The sequence below is a fragment of the Cavia porcellus genome, unplaced genomic scaffold (assembly GCF_034190915.1).
Source record: "Cavia porcellus strain 051 isolate PalLab524CR breed Dunkin Hartley unplaced genomic scaffold, mCavPor4.1 scaffold_40, whole genome shotgun sequence".
Lineage (NCBI taxonomy): Eukaryota > Metazoa > Chordata > Mammalia > Rodentia > Caviidae > Cavia > Cavia porcellus.
The window spans coordinates 6,918,381-6,942,039 of record NW_026947523.1 but is presented as its reverse complement, the minus strand read 5'-3'; the positions used below and the strand labels follow the sequence as shown (position 1 = coordinate 6,942,039).

Genomic DNA, 23,659 nt, shown 5'->3' with positions numbered 1-23,659 from the left:
CTATGGGCAGCATGGAGCTTGGGAAAGGGAAGAATATGTGTGTACCAGGTCAGCAGGCTGCAGGCAGAAGGCCACAATGACCCCACTGGCCCCTGGGGCCTGAGCTATGTTATTCTTTATCATATTTCCTTTGGTTTTAAAAATATAATGTCTCACTACAAAAGTAATAGATGTCTCTGAAGAAAAGTAGAAAGCAGTAACAATAAAATAATAAATAGGCAATGTTTATGATGTGATAACCATTTGGTCTTCTGGAGAGAGAGAGAGAGAGAGAGAGAGAGAGAGAGAGAGAGAGAGAGAGAGAGACAGAGAGAGAGAGAGACACAGAGAGAGAGAGAGACAGAGAGAGAGAGAGAGAGCCAGAGTGTGTACATGAGAGCACAGAAGAGAAAAGGCCTTTAAAGCCTTTATGAGGGCACAGGAGGGCTGCTGAAGAGAGCAGGCACCCGTTGGAAGGCTCAGGAAAGAACTGTAGACTCTATTTGGAAGTTTGACAGGGGGCAGAATTAAAGGGGCATGTAGAATGACCTTCTGACAGCTGATTGAAGGAGCATTTGCACGTGCCTGAGAAGCAGGTTTGACTTGTGGGTTTGCCAGAAAAATGGGGTGCAGGGGCTGTCCAGTGGCAAAGGGAAGTGCTGCCCAGGAAAAACCTGTCAATAACTACTTTATATTCATTGCCTAACTTTATGTTCTGTATGGCCCTGAGAAATGCTTCCTGGAATTTCTCTTACTTTTTCTTTTCTTTCTTTTTTTCTTTTTGGTATCAGAAGTTGAACACAGGACCTTGTGTTTTCCAGGCAGGCACTGTGTGTGCTAAGCTGTATTTCCAGCCCATTTTCTTTCCTTTATTCTGGTGCTGGAGATCAAACCCCAGACCTTTCAGTTGATGGGCGAGCACTCTACTACTGAGCTGTATTGCTAGCCCCTTGCTTAATATTCAGATGAGGTTGTCTCGTCTTACCATTACAAAACAAGTGCATGGAAGTGCCGAGATTAAATCTGCAGCTTCTGGTTCCCAAGCTGTTCTGTGTCTTTCTGGTGAGTTGTGAGCCCCAGTGAAAGTTTGTATCCATGCTTCAGTGATGAACATGTATGAGTGTTCTGTGAAATGAGAGAGGACCGCTCTGAAGAGAGACCTGGTTCTGCAGAGCTTCATTTGGAGCTGATTTAAAGTTGAGATGGTAGGAAGTACAATGCTCACGGCTATTGATACCAGGCTCTCCTGGCTGGAGACTGGACACTGTGCACCTGTGAAGAATCTATTAGTTGGGGAAAAGTACCTCCTAGTCACCTGCTGAGACTGGTAGATGGCACCAGGGAAGTGCCCTGACTATGGGAGAGCCTCTTTCCATTGAATGGTGCACCAGGAACTGCCGCTGCCCTGTGACTAATAGTGACTCTTGTTGGTTGCATTATTTTCTCGGCCTCCTACATTTTTGCAGTGTTAGAGTTAGTCCTATAAGTAGATCATAGAAATATTATATTATTCCTGCTTTCTACTTTTCTGTATTTTATACATTTTCTTTAATGAGAATGTATAACTTTTATAGTAATAATTTTTTTAAAAAATTAGTTTAAAAGCCAAAGGAATGGTGAGTATAACAACAATGACTCTGAAGTCCAGCTTAGACAGGGAACTGAGATCTAGAGAGGGGAGGAAGAGACCAGCAAAGGGTACATCAGTGTGGCTCTGTATAGGTGCAAATTAGAAACTGCTTTTCTTTACCCACGGCTACTGTATCAGGCTGCCTCATGGCTATTGAAGGACCAGAGGGATAATAAATGTGAGGGTACTTTGTGAAATGTATCATTACTGTAGTGTTATTATTAATTATAGAAACACAAGCATTATCTTAAATTATGGTTTAGAAAGCATTTTTTCACACATCAGCCTCATTTGCTCCTGGGAGGTTGATCTTGCTGTTCTCGGTTTCCTATCTGAAGAGTGGTCTGGCAAGGCAAAGCATCTGGCGTAATCCTAATGGCAGATGCAAACCTTAGACATAGGTCTGTGACTTTCGTGCCCTTCAAATGGAAAGATTAGTCTACCATTGCTAAATTTGATGTCACTTTTTGCAGATGGTTTTTCCTCTTCAGAGGCTCAGTCCTGGTTGGCTGTGTTCTCCTTTCTGGTTCTTTCAGAGGTACTTAGAGCAGACCACCCACCCAGGCTTGATGGAAGTTTTCTTCTCCATTCTGCACAGCCTCTTTGTCATCGTCCCCCACATGAAGGAGAAGTTCTCCAAGAAGCTCGGTAGGCAGCAGGCCAATATGGAAGGTGGGAGGTGGCAGGTACTGCATACAGCTGCTCAGAGTGATTAGAGAGCAGGAGCCCTGTGATGCTTATGTATTGGTCAGAATCTCAGTCCAGTGTCGAGTGGAAGGAAATCTGCAGCAATCAAAAGCCATTAAGGGGCCAGGGATTTAGCTCAGCAGTATAAGCGCCTGCCTAGCAAGTGTGAGGTCGTAAATTCAATCCATGGTACCAAAAAGAAAAAAGAAGCCATTAAGTGGGGTTGGTTCTGTCCAGAAAGAAGGCCAGGAGGCTGCCCATAACATGCTGTCATACTCTATCCTTGACACCTCACATGATGTTTAGCATTTCTTGACTGCTGAGCACAGAGAGTCAAATTATCCCATCATTGTGACAATTGAACAAGTTCCCTCATACTTACGGTGCCTTCTGGGGGAACAATGTCACTGTAAAATCCACTATCAAGTGTGTGCTTTGTCCTTCCTAAACTCGAGCCCAGCGGCTTTTGATTCTTTCAACCTTTGCTAGCCTTTCTGTCTTTGTTTTTTCTCTTACTCTTTCTAGTTATTTTTTCTCCTTTTCCGGTTTTTATCCTATAAAGATCTTACTCTGCAGATTAGTAAAGTCAAGAATCAGTGTCTCCTTTATCCTTCTTAGATAGGCAGTGGCAGTGATTGACCGGGTGTGACGGTGCATACCTGTAATCCAAGCATTCAAAAGGCTGAGGCAGGAGGATCGCCACAAATTAGAGGCCAGCCTAGCCTATACATAGTGCATTCAAGGCCAGCCTGAGCTATATCATGTGAGATCCTGTCTCAAAACCAAATCTAACCAAACCAAACCAAAACCAGACCAAACAAAACAAAACAGGAAGGTGATTATTTTTCTCCCTCCTTCTCTTGTTCTCTACCTGCCTTCCTCCCTTTGTTTTTTTTTTTCTGTAAATTGTTAACTAAGGATGCTGAACTGTCTTGGTGCAACCCTGAAACTTCTTTAGAATATAATGCTGATCTCAGGCTGGTCTCTACATGAGAGCATACACAGACTTGAGTAAAACTGTTACAATGATTAAAAAAAGAAAGTGGCAGTGATGGTGAGAATGGGAGGGGGAATAGTGAGCAGTATTGGGTGCGTTCCAGAGGCCAAGTAAGATGTTTGGAGATGTCCATTGGAATCCACATCATGGAAGCTCTCAGCCACTTTGGCTGGAGCAGTTTCTGTGGACTCGTGTGGATGAAGTCAGACTACAGCCAGTCCTTCAATGGAAGGAAGATGGACACTTCTTTCAGCAAGTCTCATGGGAAATGGAGGTGTGACACAGGGAAATGTGACATTTTGGAGAGTTTTCTTATCCTCTGAGATTAGAAGCACTTAACCTGATTGGCTGCTGACAGGAAGAGCAGTAGAGAGACTATTGCTAGTCCATGTAGTTTAGAATTCTTGCCCCATACTTATTTTTTGACTTTGGGGAAATTAATTTTCTCATCCCCAGTGCCTTTAACTAGAGCATGCTGATAATAATAAAAGTGAATTAAGACAATCTATATAGATTTCCTGAATAACTATACTCCTCAGCCACTGTGAAAGCTGATATATGTTGCTTTTCTTCCTTCCAACATTCTTCCTGTTATCATACTTTTAAGATCCAGGAGGATCCAGTCTGGATCTGGTACTGGGTGGGATAGAGAAGTGTGGCTCTCTGGAGGTCAGTGGTGGGCAGCAGAGGATGTAGTGAGTGACTGAGAGATCTATAGGGGAATCTGTGGAGCACAAAGCCAGGTAGAACAGGATTAGATGCTCTTTCTGGACAGAACCAACCCCACTTAATGGCTTCTTTTTTCTTTTTGGTACCATGGATTGAATTTATGACCTCACACTTGCCAGGCAGGCGCTTATACTGCTGAGCTAAATCCCTGGCCCCTTAATGGCTTTTGATTGCTGAAGAGAGAGGCCAGTAACGGCAAACAAAGAGGGAACAGAGACCTGCAGTGAAGAGACTCCTGCTGTCTTCCTGTCCAGGACCCTACTTTTATAGCATCAGGGGCAGGGCAGGAGTCAGTGTTACCAGCAAGCCTTAGTGAAGACTGAGGGGGGCCAGGCAATGGAGGGCCCTGTGCTAGGGTCCCCAGACCTCTGGTCTGAGAAATATTCTCTTTTCTACTTGAAATTCAGAGATAGATGTCAAGTGTGACTTCTATTTATATAACTAATTTCCTACAAAACTGGGAGAAAAGATGGCAGCAATAGCTGTGTCCTTCCTAGGGACATATCAAATGTACTGGATTGGGGTGGAAGATAATCCAGAAAGGAAGGAGATGAACTTTTCCTCCTCAGTACTGAGGATTGAACCAGAGAACACTGAGCTGCATTCTCCAATCCTTTTTAATTTTATAGTTAGGTAGGGTTTTATTAAGTTTCTCAGGCTGACCTTGAATTTACAATCCTCCTGCCTCAGCCTTCCAAGTAGCTGAGATCACAGGCAGGTGCCATTATGCTTGGCTAAGATGAACATTTATTTATTCTTTTTCTGAGCTAAGTACTTTTTAGCTATGTGTGTTCTATATATGTTCTTTATCTTAACTAACTTTATCTTAACAGATATCAAACGGAGCCTCACAAGTTAAGAAACTTTCCCAGAGTTGCATTACTAGATAGTGACAAGATTACATTTTGAACCCGGTCCGTGTGTTCTTTGACACCACCCGGACTTAGGAATCTTTGTAACAAGTCTGGTTTAAACAATTCTCTTTTTTTCTTTCCATTTCTAAGCTGCTTCATCCTTCATACAACTAGCGCTAGAGCTCAAGGCCAGATTCTGCAGTGGCCTGAGGTATGTATGGTCCCAGGTAAGGGGTTAGCGTCTTCACTGACTGGGAGAGTGGAAATTTTCGGCTGGTGTTTTTTTTTTTTTTTTTACATTTTTTTTTCTTTTTCTCTTTTTATCGGTACTGGGGATCGAACTCACAACCACCTGCTTGCAAGGCAGGTGCTTATGCTGCTGAGCTAAATCCCCAGCCCCTCTGGCTGGTGTTTTAGTGCTGGGACCTCATGGGGGTTGATGCCATTAGCACTACTCAGCAACTGGTGTATGAGCTGCAGGTGCTTCTATAGGCTGTATTTTACCTGGTCTAGTGAGGCTCTCATTCCAGGGGATATGTCACGTAAAAACTAGAATGACTCCCAGACATCATTTGTGTAACCTTTCACTTATGTGGAGGAAGGGACTCAGAATAGAAGGGATGCAGTGTCCTTCAAATTCCAGTTGCTATCAATCCAGCAGTTCCAGAGGAAAAACTCTTGACAGAGTAGAAAGGTTGCTGCCTCAGCTTCTTGCCAGTTTTCTGGAGCAGCCTTTTGTACCCTCTCATTCATGATTTGCCACCTGTCTCTGAATTTACCAGGAACATTCATTTGTTGCTGTCCGCAGCCCATACGGTGACTAAAGTGTCATGGCTAGCTCTCTTCCATAGCTCTGAATGGAACACTCAACTCTCAGCAGAGAATTCTCTCTTCCACGCTTTCCGTCAACAGCCAATCAGAATTCAAATCCATACAGTTTCAAAGTAAAAAAAATTTGGGGGGCTGGAGATTTAGCTCAGTGGCATAAGCGCCTGCCTTGCAAGCAGGCAGTTGTGAGTTTGATCCCTGGTACTTATAAAAACGAAAAAGACAAAAAAAAAAAAAAAATTGGATGTTTGCAGAACTCCTGAGTACTTACCTGAGGTTCAGTAGCTTCCTGTTTTGCTAGTAATCCCCAGCCCTTTCCTAGCCCCAAAGTACATTTTCTGTTTGTATGTTTTGTTAAATTGGACCTGAGTAGCCCTCTTTCAATACATTTTTAGTCACTGCCTATGCAGGCAGAGTGCCTATAATACAGCTGTGGGCAGGAGACTCCTTATTTACCTTTCATAACCACTGTAGGGGCTCCTCTTCCATGGCTGTGGTTAGAATTTTCCTAGGCTGTAGCACAAAGTATTAGATAGTACCCAGACATGTGGCAAAGCCAATGTCATGTCCAAGCTAATATAGCAGTGCTGTGTCTTTTGTTCTCTTTTCTCAAAGTCACTCAGCTCTAAACCAGGTGTGTTCCTGTTTCCTCCACTGCATGTGCCTCAATCTCCTCTCAGCTCCAGAGAAGACGGAACCGCCTTCCTCAGAAGGTGAGCTGCTGTGGTTTGACCACACTTGAGGTTCGTGGCAGTCTGTAGAGTCTGGATGCCTTGTTGATTGGCAGCACAGTGTGTCTGACAATAACAATATCTCTTTCCCCAAAGCTGCGCAGAGATACCATAGAATCATGGAGTGATAGAATTATTAGACCAGTTTGTAGGGAGGTGAAATAATAGAATCAGAATACAAAAGAATCCAAGGCTCCTGGAACCCTAGACTCTAAAGGCTCCTAAACTGTTTAAGACCAATTCTTCACTCCCAGCTCTGTCCTCTGTAGCATCTCCACAGCAGGCTCTTTTCCTTGGCTTGTTTCCTCTAGGGTCCAGTGCTTACTGTTCATAAACAACCTGTTTTATTTTTTTGTGTTTATTCATTTGTGATCTTTGTGTGTGTGTGTGTGTGTGTGTGTGTGTGTGTGTGTGTAAGTGTGTGCTCTATTTCCAAGCTGCATCCACAGCCCTTTATTTATTTATTTATTTAATTTTACTTTGAGACAGGATCTTGCTGTGTGACCCATGCTGGTCTCAAACTTGTGATCCTCCTGTGTCAGCCTCCTGAATAGCTAGGATTACCAGTGTGCACCACCACACTTGGGCTTGAAATACTTTTTCTTTTCTTTCTTCCTTTTTTTTCCCTTCAGTACTGGGGATCCTGCCCAGAGTCTTATGCATTCTAGCCAAGCATTTTACCATTTACCATTGAACTACACCTGTGTCTCTCATGAGATATTTCTTAAGTATCTGATGGAAGAGCTAGGGAAACAAAACCCTACTCTCCATGGAGTAAGAGAGGCAGGTAAATACACAAGTAGACACAGTATCAAGGATGAATAATAAGGAACTGTGAAAAAAATAAAAGTGGCCAAGTAGGCAGAGGGTGCTGGAGGGAAGGAGGCAGTGCTGGATGGGGAAGGCCTGTGTGAAGAGGTGCCTGAGTAGGGGCTTAGTGATAGCCATGCAGAATCCAGGCAGGAAGAACAGCAGGTGCCGAGTGTGGGGCTAGAAGTTTTCCTATTATTTATTATTTTATTTACTGGAGATTGAACCTACACTTCCAGTTCCTTTTATTTTTATTTTGAAGTAGGGTCTCACTGGGTCACTGAGTTTTCCAGCCTGGTTAGAAGCTGGCAACTCTCCTGTCTCTGCCTCTCTGCCTCCCAGAGTGCTGGGATTTCAGGCATGCACTACTATACCTGGCTAAAGTTTTCCCTTTTGTTGACTACTCATTGAACTTCTGTAATGTGCCTGGGGAGGCCCAGGTACAGCTGTTGATTCACCAGTGAGATGATTATAACACATCCTCTGCCCTAGGGTTCTCTTGGTATAACATCATTCATAATAATTGTATACGTTCTTTGGAGATTAGACTTGGTGCCATCCTTTTTGTGTTTATGAAGACTCTGGGTCATTTCCCCACTCTCCAAACCTTCTTTTCTTTTTTTGTACCAGGGATCAAACTCATGACTTTGCACTTGCCAGGCAGGCACTTCTGCCATTGAGCTAAATCCCCAGCCCTCTTTTGTGTTTTTGTGCTGAGACAGGAAACCAAGTAATCATACACCCTTAATCCCAGCATCACATACTCTAAACTCAGCCATCTCCAATAAAGCCCCATCTACGACTGTATGAGCCCATCACTCAGGAGCTGAGGCAGGAGAATTTCTGGGAATTCAAGGCTAGCCTGAACTACATAGCAAGTCCCTGTCTCAACAAAACAAAACAAAAAGACCATATGAGGATTTGGGGGGACATCTAGACTCCCCTGGCCTCCTAACATAGTCCTACACATCTGACCGTGGAGCAGTACCAGTGAGGGAGTTTTCTCTGATCCATGGTGGAATGTGGAAAGTAAGGCTAATGTGATGAATTTTCCATAAAGCTGACTTTATTTACATTGTAAAATGTGTTTTTGGTCTTTTTGAAGAGGGTCTCATTATGAAGATCAGGCTGGCCTTGAACTCACTTTGTAGCCCAAGCTAGTCTCACACTAGCCCAAGCTAGCCTCATTGAGTCTCCTGCCTGAGCCTCCCGAGTGCTGGAATTACAGATATGCACCACCATGTCTGGCATTCAAATTTTAAGGTTTTTTTGGTCTTTTTCGTTTTTATTGGTACCAGGGATTGAACTCACTACTGCCTGCTTGCAAGGCAGGCACTTATGCCGCTGAGCTAAATCTCCAGCCCCCAAATTTTAAGTTTTAAGATCCTTTTCTATTTGATGTTAAAATACTCCTCCTTGATGTGTTTTTTTTTTTTTTAATACAGTAGAGTACTACTCTGCCATAAAGACGCCTAAGCTCTAGAAATTTCTGGGTAAATGGATGCACTTTGAGACCATCCTCTTAAATGATGTAATTGAATATGTGACTACTGCATTGTTTCTCTGGTGTGAGAAATTGAAAGTGTAAGGAAGGACCAAAATGTATAATAGTTATTGTGAGATAGGAAGAAAATATTCAAATGGGGAAGGGAACTAGGAAGTAGGCAGAAGGAAAAGGGAAGAAGGAAAAAAGTAAAAAATGAGAAAAAATGGGAACAAAATTTGTAAATGGGGAGAGGAGGAGGGGTTGAAGAGATGGTAAGGGAGTGGGGAAAAATAAATCAAGTTATGTCATGTATGGGTACAGATTCTCTATGATGAGTGTAATCATTATGTATATCTAAATGTACCATTAAAATCCGATTTAGGGAAAAAAACAAAAACAAACAAAAAACCCCCTTCTTTTATAAAGAGAATTTTTATGAGAAATCTAGGAGCTTTTGCTCTCAGGATAAAATTTAAATTTTCTATGCAGCATCTAAGGTCTTTCCTAGTCTACAAATTACATCACACAGTTCTGCAGCTCCTGACATCCCACCTCCCTTCACTGGCCATCCATTTGCCCAGTGTGTCCTCTCACGGCTCCACGCCTTGTAACATCTTGCTCCTTGTCTCTTGGATTCACTCCGCTCCCTTCTTTGCCTATTTTCTGCTCGTCCTCCACAGTGCCGTCCTCTTTGAGCTTGCCCTCCCATCCCACAGAGCCTGAGCCACTTCCCTCCTCTACCCTGGAGCATGGCACTGACTGTGTGTGCTGTGATCTTTCATCTCCTTATCTGTTTCCTCCTGCCAGCTTCCTGAGGTGGGACTTGGGTTTCACAGCCTGGCATGCAGTGAACATATGTCGAATGAATGAATGAATGTTTTTTAGATACATCCATGTCCTTCTACATGTTAACTTTCATCTGTCTGGTTAAGTTGAACTCTCTTCCTGTATACCAGGAAACTGATTTCCTCTATACCATATGTGCCCTTGTGTCCTGCATAGTATTCTGCACACAGTAGCTCTCAAGTGCTCATTGCCTGCTGTCCTGTGTTCTCTGTGTGGCCTTCTGCTGCCTGTTTTCTCCTAGAACTCTCTGCAGTATCTGAGCTCCTGCAGCAGGGGCTGCCCCAGATAAACAGCAGGGGACCAGAAAGCCTTGCCTTCCTGTCTGACTGCCAGTATGTGGAGGGAGCTGCTCGCCAGAGACAGTACTGCATCCTGCTCCTCTTCTACCTGGCCTACATTCATGAGGACAGGTCAGTCCCAGCTCCGGTGACCAGTGGTGAGTCCTGGAACATTCATGTGTATCGGGTTCAGGTCAATGGATATTTTTGTTTGTGTCAAACTCAAACTACATGTGCCTCAGCCTCCACATCTTAGTTCAAGGGATGTTTACAGAGGCGTCCTTTCTCAGCCTCGGGCTGCACAATTGGAGCACAGAAACAGTGTGAATGGCTTGTGTTCCTCATAGGCTCATGTCTTGGAGAGAGGTTGACACTGGTTAGCAGACACAGTGCTGAGAGAAGTCCTAGAATGCTAGTGCATATTCTGTGTTATCCTTGAGGATGTTACCTATGCACAGAAAACTTTGATGGTTTACTTTTGTTTTAGGTATTACTGCATTACTTGGTAAACATTGAAAATCAAGAGACTAGTCTTTCCTAAGCTTTTAAATAGAGAATTTATTTATTTTTTATTTTTTTGTCTTTTTCGTTTTTATCGGTACCAGGGATCGAACTCACGACTGCCTACTTGCAAGGCAGGCGCTTATGCCGCTGAACTAAATCCCCAGCCCCTTAAATAGGGAATTTATCCAGGTGAAATTTGTACAACTTAAAATTAGTTACTTAAAAGGGAATGATTCAGTGACACATAGCACCCTCACAATTTTCTGTAACCACAACCTATCACTGCAAAGTAAAACTCCTTACCATTTAAGTTATAGTGACAGAGTTTGAAACCAGTCGGTGCACGTGCACGCGCACGCACACACACACAGTCAGTTCTCCTCATCTGCCTCGCATGTATAGTAATACACTCCCACCTCCCACCACGGAAAGTATCCTATTGAACACATCCCTGTTTAATCACAAATATGAGAGAGGAAGGCAGGCTGCCTAAGGAGGGCCTCTTTAAGCCCACAAGTAGCACCCTTCTTTTTAACAGTGCTGTCCCAGTGGAAAGAGCTCACTGCCTACATGTGAATGCAGTCTTTACCCCTGACGCAGCCTTACACAAAGCAAAGAACCATGTGGTCTCTAAGCACAGCATGCTCTGAAAGAACGCTGTGTATTCATGATATGGATGGACGTGATGGGGCAGGAGAGTGGACTGAAGGAGTCCACTGGCCTGCCAGCTCTGTCTTTCTCACTCAGGCTCTTCTTGGTCAACAGGTTTCTCTTGGAGGCTGAGTTATTCGTGGCTGTGCAAGGCTTCTTCTTGTCTCTTCAGGACCAGGGTGAGCGCCCTCCACTGGTGGTCTTCAGAGCCTCCATCTATCTGCTTGCAACCTGCCAGGGCAAGGACAGTGCCCTGGATGAGGTAGGGACCAGAATGCCTGGGCTCTCCTCCTCCTTTACCTCATTACAAGAATGGATTGGGTACAGTGATGATATATGTGCGGACAGGGGAATGGCAGAGACCTAGTGAGAAGTTAGGAGAGTGCAGAGAAGAAGGGTGTTGATACCTACAGAGCCTTGGAAGAGGAGGTGATAATTTCTCCTTTGTAGCCGAGAAAATGGGGATGAAGTGAAAATAGCTTTCTCTAGGGCCCACAGTTAATGGGTTGGGACGGAGGTGGATACAGACCCTACCTCAGACTTCACTGTCTCTCAAGCTCTTTCTTGTCACCACCTCTGGTTTGTGCAGAGCTGTACAGTATTATATCTCCTGTTAGCAGTTTCTCAAGCAAAGTGAATTGTTAAATAATTTGTGATGTTGGTTGTGGGTATATGTCCAAGGTTTCTCTCTCCAGCTTCCTTGTAAATTCCTGATCTGACTCATCATTGAATCTCTCGTGTATTTCATAGAAGATTGTTTCTGCCCCTTGACTGTGGACCTTTCAGTCTCAAGCTAGGCTATTCTCACCTCAATACTATTACTTTTGCCTCTTTTGAGACAGATGTTGGGGGTAAATGTGATGCAAGCAGACATAGTTTAATTTGAACAGAAATAGGAATGAAGGTATGGCTCTCTATAAGACACACCAGGGTACACTATGTCCCTTTGCCTCTGTTTATGTCATGTTAACAGCCATTGGTGATTATTGCTAGATCTAGTACTTCATTAGGGATTGCCAAATAATAATATTGTAATTATGTCATTTTCTTTTCATTAATTAAATGGATAGTTGTACAAAAAAGAAGCATCCATTGGGAATAGTTGTCCATGCCTGTAATCCCTGTTACTTAGGAGGTCAAGGCAGGAGGATAGTTCAAGGCAAGCCTGGGAAACTAAGCAAGACTCTTCCTCAAAATAAAGAATGAAAAGAGCTGGGAGTGTAGTATAGTGGTGGAGCATCTCTGGGTTTGATCCCTAGAGCCACACACACACACAACAGCTGGTGGTGCACACTTGTAATTCCAGCACTTAGGAGGCTGAGGCAAGAAGATTGTTATGAGTTTGAGGCCAGCATGGTCTATATAGTGAGTTCAAGGCCAGCCTGAACTACAAAGTGAGATACTGCCTCAAGACAAAACAAAACTTCCTTTCATCAGCAATTCAGTTATTCTATAGACTAGATTGTATAAGTTAAATTCTTTTTTTTTTCTTTTTTCTTTTTTTATCTTTTTATTGGTACCAGGGATTGAACTCATGACTGCCTGCTTGCAAGGCAGGTGCTTATGCGACTGAGCTAAATCCCCACCCCCTACAAGCCCTACTTTTGATTGAGTTTTGGTTTTTCTAGGATGACATGGTCCTTCAGGCTTGTTTTACATGTTTCCTGCTTTTCTATTCCTTTTTTAAAAAAATCTACTTTGATTAGGCTTTCATTACTATTACACTTTAGAAAAATGTGCTCATCATTTTTATTGACAACACATGACTACAATTAGTACCCAGTATTTAGTCATCCTTTTTGCTTGGCCTATCAACAGCATCTTTCTGTGAAACACTGTCTTTACTTGTAATCTAGAACACTGTGTATGTCAGGTTTCCTCCTGCCTCTCTGATCTTCTCTGTCAGTGTCCTTTGTTGATTGTCTTTTGCCTTCTGACCTTTTAGTGTTACAGGGTTAGGGTGTGTGTGTGTGTGTTTTGTAGTGCTGGGCATCAAACCTAGAGCCTTACATGTGTGAAGCAAGCACTTTGTCACTAAGTCTCAGCCCCAGCCTGCCTCTCCCTTTAATTTTTTTTTTTTTTTCAGACAGGTTCTCTATGCAGTTCAGGCTGGCCTTGAGCTCACTTTGTAGCCCAGGCTGAAGTTGCAATGATCCTCCTACCTCAGCCTCCTGAGTGCTGGGATTACAGATGTGAACCACCATGCCCGGCTTGCCTCTCCCTTTAAAAACAATTGAGACAGGATCTCACTAAATTACCCAGACTGGACTCAAAATTGTCATTTTCCTGCCTCAGCTCCCCAAATAGCTGGGATTATAAGTGTGTGTCATGTTGTCCAGCAGAGTGCAGTCTTCGACTGCATCCTGTATCTTTCTTCTGTCTAAATCTCATACAGGCCTACAGCTGGGGTTACAACCTGAATTAAACAAGTCACTCTGTCATCTAGAATGATAGACTGAAAGAGTACAAGGGTGGAAGTGGAAAGACCTGATAGGAGACTAAGGCAGTACTGGAGGCAGGTGGTGACGGGAGAGTGTGGAAAATATCTGCTTCTGTTTTGAAGATGCAGCCAGTAGGATTTCTTGAATGGATCAGATGTGAGGTATGAGAATAAGAGAGAATAAAAAGATATTTCCAATGAGTCTTTGTTCTAATAGGGCAGAGAATTGTTGGGGTGAGATAGAAGAGCCAGGTATGGCAATGTATTCCTGTAATCCCAGCACTTAAGAGGCTGAGGCAAGAGGGTCACCATGAGCTCAAGTGAGTTCATAGATACAGTGACACTGTCTCAAAAAAAAAAAAAGAAAGAAAAGAATCGGAAGCTGGCAAAGAGAGGCCATGCCCTGAGCCACATGGGGATGGTCCTGGGTTTCTGAGTTAACTGACGTAAACAGGGGTAAGAATATGCTAAGAATGGTCTGGATAACTTGAGGACTGATAGCATAGCAAGGCTGGATTTTGGCAACCCCTCTTTACATTTACCTGTGTTGGTGTTGAAACTAGGGAGGTAGCTCATGTAGCTGTGGGCTTCCCTTTTTAGATATGAATCCGCAAGTATAATGTTGTTTTATAAATTTTTATATAAATATATAAGTGGCAGCATACATTTTGATTTTGTTTCAGACAGCATCTCATATAGTTCAAGCTGCCTTGGACTCATTGCATAGCCTAGGCTGGGCGCAGACTCCCAATCTTCCTGCCTTAGCCTGCCGAGTGCTGAGATTGCAGATGTGTGCTACCATGCCTCACATGCACTCTCTCTCTCTCTCTCTCTCTCTCTCTCACACACACACACACACACTCTCTCTCTCTCTCTCTTCCTCTCTCTCTCTCTCTCTCTCTCTCTCTCTCTCTCTCTCTCTGGTCTTACTTTGTAGTTCAGGCTGGCCTTGAACTCTCAACGATCCTCCTGCCTCAGCATCCTGAGTGCTGGAATTACAGACATGTGCTACCACACACAGCTCCTTTATTTTGATATAATTTCAAATTTAGAAAATGTTGCAAGAATAGTTCAGGTTCTTATTAACCAAATTCACTAATTTTCACAATTTTGTCTCATTTTATTTTCTCTTTCTCTTTCTCTTTCTCCAGTCTCACCCCATTTTTTTCTGAACCACTTGAAAATAATTTTCAGATGATATTTAGATGTACCCTTTTTAAAAATACTTCATGCATATTTATAAGGTCTTTATTTTATATAATCCCAGTACAGTGAACAAAATCAGGAAATTTAACATTGCATACAGTATTATCTAATCCATAGTTGATAGTCAAATTCAACTTTTTTAATAGGGGTCATGCTAGGGGTCAAACTCAGAGCCTTGCACATGCCTTGCACATGCCTTGCACAATTTCTTTGCCACTGAACTACATCTTCAGCCCCCAAAGTTCAGTTTATGCTGATGGCAGTCTGCGAGATCCTTCTGTATCACAGCTCTTGATGCTGTGTGAGAACCTTTAGAGAAGACGGGTGGCATGTGTTGGATGTGTGTGAGGACCCACAACAGCGGAAGTGTATCTCTGGGAAATAGATATATCAAAGTATTCCTAGAAATGCTTCCTTTTTTGGCAACGTCACTGTAGTTTAATCAGCATTTCCTAAATTCTTGAATGCTACTTACTCAGTGCTTACCATTTTTTCAATACACTTTTTTTTTCTGCAATATTGTCTGAAGCCAAGGCCTTTGCACTGAGATACATTCTCAGCCCTTTTTGTCTTTTATTTTGAGAGAGGGTCTTACTAAATCACTACAGTAAGTTGCCTAGATTGGGTTTGAATCCTGTCTCAGCTTCCCAGAATGATGGGATTACAGGTGTGCACCACTACACCCAGCCTTTATTTGCTGCTTAACATTTTAGCAACTTGGTCAGCATGGATTGACACTTGGCATGTTCTAGGGACCGTGTGGATCCCCATCAGTGTAAGATGAACCAAGTAAGTTCCCTACCCTCAGAAAATACCAGTTTTCCAGGAGATACAAAAAGACTTCCTACATGGGAGTTTACTTAAGCAGTAAGTGCTGCCAAAAGGAAAAAAAAAAAGTGGGAGATATAGCTCAGTAGGAGAGCACTTGTATAGCATGTGTGAAGCCCTGTGTTCAATCTCCAGTACCACCAAAAAAGGAAAGGAAGACAGACAGACAGACAGACAGACAGACAGATGAACAATAGTGTTCAGTTGGTATTTCTCCCTAAATTGACTGATAGATTCAATGTAACCCATATCAAATTTCCAGCTGCCTTTGCCCCCCCCCCCCAAATGGATAGACTTGTCTTAAAATTCATACAGGAATGCAAGGGACCTAAATTGTCTGAAGCAGTCTTGAACAAAGTCGGAGGACTTACACTTCTTGATAAATGGCATATGCCTATAATCTCAGAACTTTGGAAGACAGAGGCAGGAGAATCACAAGTTTGCATCCTGCCTGGACAGCCTTGCTACTCATCAAACCCTTGTTTCAAAATAAAAAGGAACTGGGGCTAAAGCGCAGTGCAGAGGCCCTGGGTTCAACCTGTAGTTCAAACAAACAAGCAAACAAACAGACGAAAAAACTGTGTTGCTGGTATAATGATGAATATAAAGATCAGTGAAACACAATTGAGAATTTGGGATGAACTTCATTTGTTTATTGTCAGTTGACTTCATCAAGGACCCTGGAAATGCAAAAGAATGAAGTTGCACTCATACTTCTTATATACAAGATGACTCAAAATGGATCAAAGATCTAAATGAAACAGCCAAAATTATAAAACCTTTGGCCAGGGTTTTAGCTCAGTGGTATAAGTGCCTGCCTGGAAAACATGAGTTTGTAAGTTCGATCCCCAGACCAAAAAACCCACCAAAAACAAAATTATAAAACCATTAGAGTAGTATATTAAAGAATTTGAATGCTACAATATATACATGAAGGGAAGAGATAGGTTTTTAAGGGTTAATAGATGATTCTTCTCCTTCCATTTTACCCCTTCCGTGCCAGGACCTATGCTGGGCACACTCACCCTCAGGCAGCCTTCAGTTTAGTGTGGGAAGTTGACAGGCACCATGACAATCACATTGTAGTGTCACCATAGAGCTGGATTTACCAACTTCCGCACTATTAATGTTTTACATTGGGTTATTTTTTGTGAGGAAGTTTTTTTTTTGAGGAAGCATTGTAGGATATTGTAGTATCCTGTCTTGTCACTCGATGCTCGTAGCACTTCCTGAATCAAGGTAATAAAAAATACTTCCAAACTTTCCCAAATACAGTTGACCCTTGACTTTTGAACTCAATTTGCTCCTAAGGGCTGGTTGTCATCAAGTTGTCATTTGAAGGCTCAGGCTTCTCTGCACAGCCTTCAGTCACTCTCCGGTATAAAGCAGATCTTAGTGTCCTTAGAGAGACACTGGCCCACGATTTTTCAGTTAATCCTGTATAAGAAAGGATGTTGTAATGTTTCTTCCAGAACTCTTTAAGGGTTAAATCTGTGTTGGAGACCAGCTGGAAATACAAGTGGCTGGCATTTGGGGCATAACTCAAGACTTTGGTCATAAATTAAAACTAAGCCGAGCATAGTGGCACATGCCTATAATCCCAGCACTCAGGAGACTAAGGCAGAAGGATTGTTGCAAGTTCGAGACCAGCCTGGGCTACAAAGTAAGCTCACGGCCAACCTGTATTGCACAGTGAGAGCCTGTCTCAAAAAGACAAATAAATAAATTAATAAATAAAATTTAAAAAGATAAAACTAAATTTCTGATCATAACCAAAATTGTTTGTATGTCAGATCAGTTGTAACTTGAGCATCTACTGTATCCCATGGGGAGCACAATCACCTTAAGTACTTTTGTTATAAGGCGAGCACTTGGGATGAGCCAGGAAAGACATCCTGGAGCACTGAGATGCCAACACATTTTTCCAAGTGATGATTAGGCTACTTTGAAGTCTCAGGTTCTCTGCACAATTGTAGTTAGCTTCCGTCTTTGTTTTGTTCTAGGCTGTGGTCAGTGCAATCAGAAAATTCCTAGAGGGCATCTCAGACCTGCGTCTGGTTTATACCCACCACCCTCTCCTGCTCAGGTTCTTCTTGTCGTATCCAGAGCTGATGAGTAGGTTTGGGCATCGTGTCCTGGAACTTTGGTTTTCCTGGGAACATGGCAACTATGAAGAACTGGATGATGCCTCTTCTACTAGACAATTCAACCTTCCTGCCAGTTTAGCAGTGTTGTTCCAGATACTCAGCAGCAGCCCCAGCATCCTGCTTATTTTGCTGGTAGGTGCTCATCCATTTATGCACTCAGAGATGGCAGGCCTTCTGCCTCTGGCATTCAGTTCACTGAGGTCAGCAGGCACCACAGCTGCTTCTGCCCACCTCTGGACTTACTGCTGTGTGCATGTGAGTGGGAGGTCTTTTATGCTTGTAGATGCCTGATTTATGTAAAATCATACCCTTTCATAAGTCATGGAGGTGTATGTGCTAAGAGACACATTCCTGTCTAGTCCCCTGGGATATAACTGCAAAGCATGGGCCTCAGTCATTATTCCCTTTCACTTCTCTGTCCTCTCTCTCAGGCAGATACTGGTAAGAAGGGTTAATGTCAAAGGAGACTCTGGGGCATATGTTTGGAGATGTCTGATTGCACAGTCAGTCTCTTTCCATGGCTCTAGTACATGTGTGTAACATACTCCTTCATGTATACCAGAGTTGTCAGAAACCCTAATACTTCTTTATTATATAAGATACTATTATAATTCTCATCAGTTACATCAGTTAGGTAAGGTAGACTACCTATTATCTGCTGCTTCTAACACCCTGGTTTTCACACGAACCTTTTTTCTTCCACTCAAGAAAGCACACTGGAAAGCAAATTAGTGAGAGAGACATTATTATAGAGGTAATTATTGATATATCTGTATACATTTTATTGAAATATATTTTGCCTATCACAAAATACACCTGTTTGACTGAATAATTCAATGAGTTTTCATAAATTTAACAAACTATAACTATTATCATAACCAGTCTTAACATCTCAGAACATTGTCATCCCCTTAATATATTACCAACTCACCCCTAGAAATGATCAATCTATGTGTTTTTTACAAAAAACTGTTTCCATACTTCAAACTTTGTGTTTAGTCATAGATTGTTGGTAGCAGGTTCCAAACTGATTTCAGGACACCAAAGTATGACATACACTGTCTTCAATGTCAGTAACCCACACAACCCCCTCAGTCCAGGGAGGATGACTCAGCTTATTAGATAAGAGTGGGGATCTTTGATGCTTTTATTATTAAAAGTATGATCTTTTACTTTATTGGAGTAATGTTAGTAGCAACAAGATCTGTACGTTCTTGCCCCACATCCTTAGTTACCCATATCTATCCATATCCACATATACAAACACATATTTTCTACTCAAGCCAAAATCTTAGCCTTCCATTTCTGAGATCTGTTTTGTGAAGTCACACATGTTGAATTTATAGGACTTGTGTTCATGGTTTATTCATTTTTTTATTGCAGTCCTGAGGACTGAACCCAGTGTCTTTGCACTGAGTTATATTCCCAGTCTTTTCATTTTTTCATTTTGGGACAGGTATTGCTAAGTCATGAAATTGCTCAGGGTGGGCTTGAACTTGCATCTCTCCTGTACCAACCTCTCAGAGTGCTGACATTGCAGATATGCACCACCACACTCAGCTTGCATTCATACTTTATTTTTTCTAAAATAAAATAAAATGATATTTTAAAGCCTTTAAAATCCTAACTCATATGGGTAATTTTCTTCAGTGTTATTTGTGAAGTGACTTGTATGTATCTTTCATTTATTATACTTTTTTGTTTAATTGCACTCAGATAAGCAAAAGATATTTGTTCAAACTGAAAACTTTCAACTGTATTTCACATGCTTATAATTGTATTCAGTAGCAGTCCCACATTCTCGAAGGATATGGGTAGTAAAGTCTTTCCCATGCTGCTTACATTAAAAAAAAAAAAAAAAAAACAAAACTGCAGCCAGGCATGGTGGCACATACCTGTAATCCCTGTACTCTGAAAGTCTAAATTTCAACAGGAGCTTCGCAAGTTTTGAGTTCAGCCATGGCACAGTAGCTAGACTGCCTCAAAAATTTTTAAAAAGAATAAAATAGTACTATTCCAATACCTCAACTCCTTACCATATTGTCCATAACTAGAGATTTTTCTCTCCAGTGATTTGGTCCATTAGACAAATTTAGCTGATTCAAGGGCCTTTTCATGTTGTCTGCCTTCACAGGATTTCACCTCACTGTGAGTTAAGCCATTGAAGACGGTAGTTATAAGTGAGAGTTTTCACTCACAAGGTTTCTCTCATTGTATGTTCTTTCCTATCCCATGAGGGCACTGTAGTAAGCATAGGCCTTACTACCTTGTTTACATTCATAAAATTTCTGTTCAGTGTGAATTATTTCTTGTCCTCAAGAGACCAGTGGAATGAGCAAAGGCCTTTCCATATTGTTCACATGTATAAGGTTTCTGCCCAGTGTGAGTTCTTTCATGTTTCAGGGTGTAAAAAGAAGCAATAATCTTTTTATGTTCTTTTGTTTTATTTTTTATTTTAAAGAAAATAAAACAAAAGAGAACAGAACAAAACAAATCAGAATAGAACAATTCAAGCAACACAGCACTTCACAACAAGACAACCAGACATCAACAGTAGCTACCATAATGTCTCTTTTCTTCAAAATAGTTGAACAGGGGCTGGGGGTTTAGCTCAGCGGCATAAGCACCTGCCTTGCAAGCAGGTGGTCATGAGTTCGATCCCCAGTACCGATAAAAATGAAAAAGACAACAACAACAAAAAAATAGTCGAACATACCTTCACACACAATAATATCAAACTGTGTAACAAAATACTGTAAAACCATTCAAGAGAATGAAATCATTACAGGAGTTCAAAACCAAATAACATGAAATGAACAATGGCTACTATAATATCTCATTTTCCTTAAAAAATTTGTTCATACCATCGCACATAATAATATCAAATAAAATACAACAGGATAGAACCAATCAAAACAGAAGGACGAAAGCATGGTAGGACTTCAAAACAAGATGATAGTAAATCAGCAATGGCTGCCATAATGTCTTGTTTTCTTGAAAACAGCTGTTCATACCATCCACATAATAAAATTAAACAAAACAGAATAAAACCAATCAATCAAACCAATGAATGAAAGCATTATAAGACATCGAAGCAATATAATAGAAAATCGTGATTACCAGAAAATATTCAAAATAGCTGCCCTTACCAGCTGAAAGCATAAAATCTAACAAAACAAAACAAAATAAAACAAAACAAAACAGAAAAAAGCCAAACCTAACAAAATTGTGTAAACAATGCAAGAGTTCAAGATAAGACAATAAGAAATTGATTGCAGTTTCTACCTTTCCCTCCCAGGTGTTTCCTCCCCATTGCTCTTACATTAACTATTTTGCTTTTGGATCCCATTAACTCTTTCTGTTTTTTATGCTAGGGTTCACGCATATGAGTACAAACTGTTTTGGCCACGAACATGATCTCCAGTTGCGTTCATTTATCTACAGGAGCCTTGAGATTATTCTACTTTATAGCTGGGTAGCTTTCCACTGCATGAAAATACCATATCTTTCTTATCCATTCTGCAGTTGATGTGCAAGTTACTCTTGCTTTTTTTTTTGGCCTCCGGAACAATTGATTTCTTTCCTTTGATTTTCAGTCTATGAATTTCCTTTCCACTTAGATGTGTTTCTTTTTTAATAGCCTGGGGGATGCAATCAAATAGATGTGTTTCTTGTATACGGTATATTGATGGATTTTGTTTCTTGACCCACTCTTCTGTGTTTCCTTTTATTGCTGACCTGAGGCCATCTTCATTAATGGTTAACAACCAGCATACATTGGTTTGTCTCTGCCCTGCTATCCTCCTGTTGTTGACCCTCCACTTTTCCCCTTCATTCAGTTGCCTGATCCTCCATTCAGTTGTTTGGTGATCCTCCTCTGTTGCTGTTCCTGAAACCATGGTCATCTTTATCTTTCTCTATAATATTCTTTAGCACTCTCTGTAGGGTTGGTTTGGTAGTCATGAATTCCTTCAGTTGTTCTTTATCATGGAAGTATCTTATTCTATCAATTTTGAAAGAGTTTTTCTGGGTAGATCAGTCTGGGTTGGAAGTTGTTTTCTTTCAGGGTTTGAAACACTTCACTCCAAACTCTTTTTGACTTGATGGTTTGTGTTGACTAGTCTGCTGTGATTCTGATTGGTTTTCCTTTGTAGATGATCTGTCTCTTTTCTCTAACAGCATTTAATCTTCTGTTCGTGTGCTGAATTTCTGGGATCTTGATTATTATATGTCTTGTTGTAGATTTACTTTGGTTATGGCTAGTTGGAGTCCTATAGACCCCACTTATCTACATGCCAGATCCATTTCCCATGTTTGGGAAGTTGTCTTCTATTACTTCTGTGAATGTCAGATGAAATTAAAATGAAATTTTAATTTCATTTGTGTTGACTCCTGCTTCTTCATTGATACCTATCACTCTTAACACTTTCTTTGCATCATCTTGCAACCATTGAGTTGTTATTTCCTGATTCCGTGCTAATTTTTAAGAGATCTTTCCTTTCATGATCACTAGCTGCAATCCTGTCTTCAAGGTTTGAAAGTCTATCTTCAGTCTCTTTCAAGCAGTTTTGCCAGCTTTTGATTGAATTTTTAATTGCTGCATCTCTCTTTGAATCTGTTTCATGCATTGTAATTCCTTGCTACATTCATTGAAGATTTCTATCATTTTCCTATGCTCCTCTTTATTGTCTTCTTTAGACCTGCTGAACAATTCTTTCAGTATGTTAGAAGCAATGATTTTTTTTGAGACAGGGTCTCTCTATGCAGTCCTGGCAGGCCTTTAGCTCACTTTGTAGCCCAGGCTGGCCTGGAACTCACAACGATCCTCCTGCCTCAACCTCCCAAGTGCTGAGATTACAGGTGTGAGCCACCACTCCCAGTTTAGAAGCAATTATCTTAATACATTGTTTGTATTCATAGGTTCCTGTCCAGTGTGACTTTTTTTCATTCTTTCATGGGCACTAGAACAAGTAATAACCTAACCACATTGTTATATTCATAAGGTTTCTCTGTCCAGTATGGTTTTGCATGTACTTGAGGGAACAACTTGCAAGAAGAAGCAAAATACTTTTCCATATTGCTTACGCTCACAGGATTTCTGTGCAATGTGAATTTTTTTTTGTCTTTTTCCTTTTTATCGGTACCAGAGATCGAACTCACGACCGCCTGCTTGCAAGGCAGGTGCTTATGCCCCTGAGCTAAATCCCCAGCCCCCAATGTGAATTTTTTTGTACACTTCAGAACACTCTTTGTACACTTGAAGAACACTAGAACAAGTGAAGGCTTTTCCACATTGTTTAGATTTATATGGTTTCATGCCATATGATTTCTTTTCTATACACAAAGGGCAACAGAAAACTCGAAGATCTTGTCACATTGTTTATATTTAATGGTTTCTCTCCAGTTTTCCTTTTTGGGATTTGGAATTAAATTTACAGCCTTGTGCTTGCTAGGTAGGCACTTGTGCAGCTGAGCTATATCTCCGGCTCCTCCAGTGTGAGTTCTTACATGCATTTGGAGGTAAGTGGAAAAAGAGAAGGCCTCACCATATTGTTTCACATTCACAGAGTACACTTTTAAATTCTTTCTTTAAGAGGAAAAAAGGAAAAGGAATGAGTTAAAGATAGAGCATTAAGGATCAGCAGTTTAGCTCAGTGGTACAAGCACATGACTGGCAAGTGCAAGGTGATGAGTTTGAACCATTGTACAAAAAAGACAGAGCATTAATATCAAGAGGATAAGAGCAAATTAGACCATCAGGGCCAGGGATATAGCTCAGTGGCACAGTTCCTGCTTGGTAAGCGTGAGGTCATGAGTTTGATTTCCGGTACAGGAAAAAAAAAAAAAAAAATAGGACACCAAAGAGAGTAGCAGTGGACGTAGCTAAGATATTAGATGTATTGGCCAATCTTCTATTGATAGAACAAAATGCCACACAATTTAAAGCAGGAAAGGTGTCATTGGGCTCATGGTTTTTTTTTTTTTTTTTTTTGTCTTTTTCATTTTTATCAGTACCAGGGATCGAACT

The 23,659-nt window shown here is 41.4% G+C and overlaps 1 protein-coding gene across 1 annotated transcript in view; it reads left to right on the top strand.

Moving 5' to 3' along the window:
• Positions 1 to 23,659, top strand: part of Mei1 (meiotic double-stranded break formation protein 1) — a 68,298-nt gene that overhangs the window by 25,700 nt on the left and 18,939 nt on the right. Inside the window, exons 15-20 of the mRNA XM_063243707.1 lie at positions 2,146 to 2,257; positions 5,027 to 5,087; positions 6,320 to 6,417; positions 9,819 to 9,987; positions 11,125 to 11,272; positions 17,488 to 17,763. Of these exons, the coding sequence (XP_063099777.1) occupies positions 2,146 to 2,257; positions 5,027 to 5,087; positions 6,320 to 6,417; positions 9,819 to 9,987; positions 11,125 to 11,272; positions 17,488 to 17,763 (864 nt within the window). The remainder of the gene's footprint in view (positions 1 to 2,145; positions 2,258 to 5,026; positions 5,088 to 6,319; positions 6,418 to 9,818; positions 9,988 to 11,124; positions 11,273 to 17,487; positions 17,764 to 23,659) is intronic.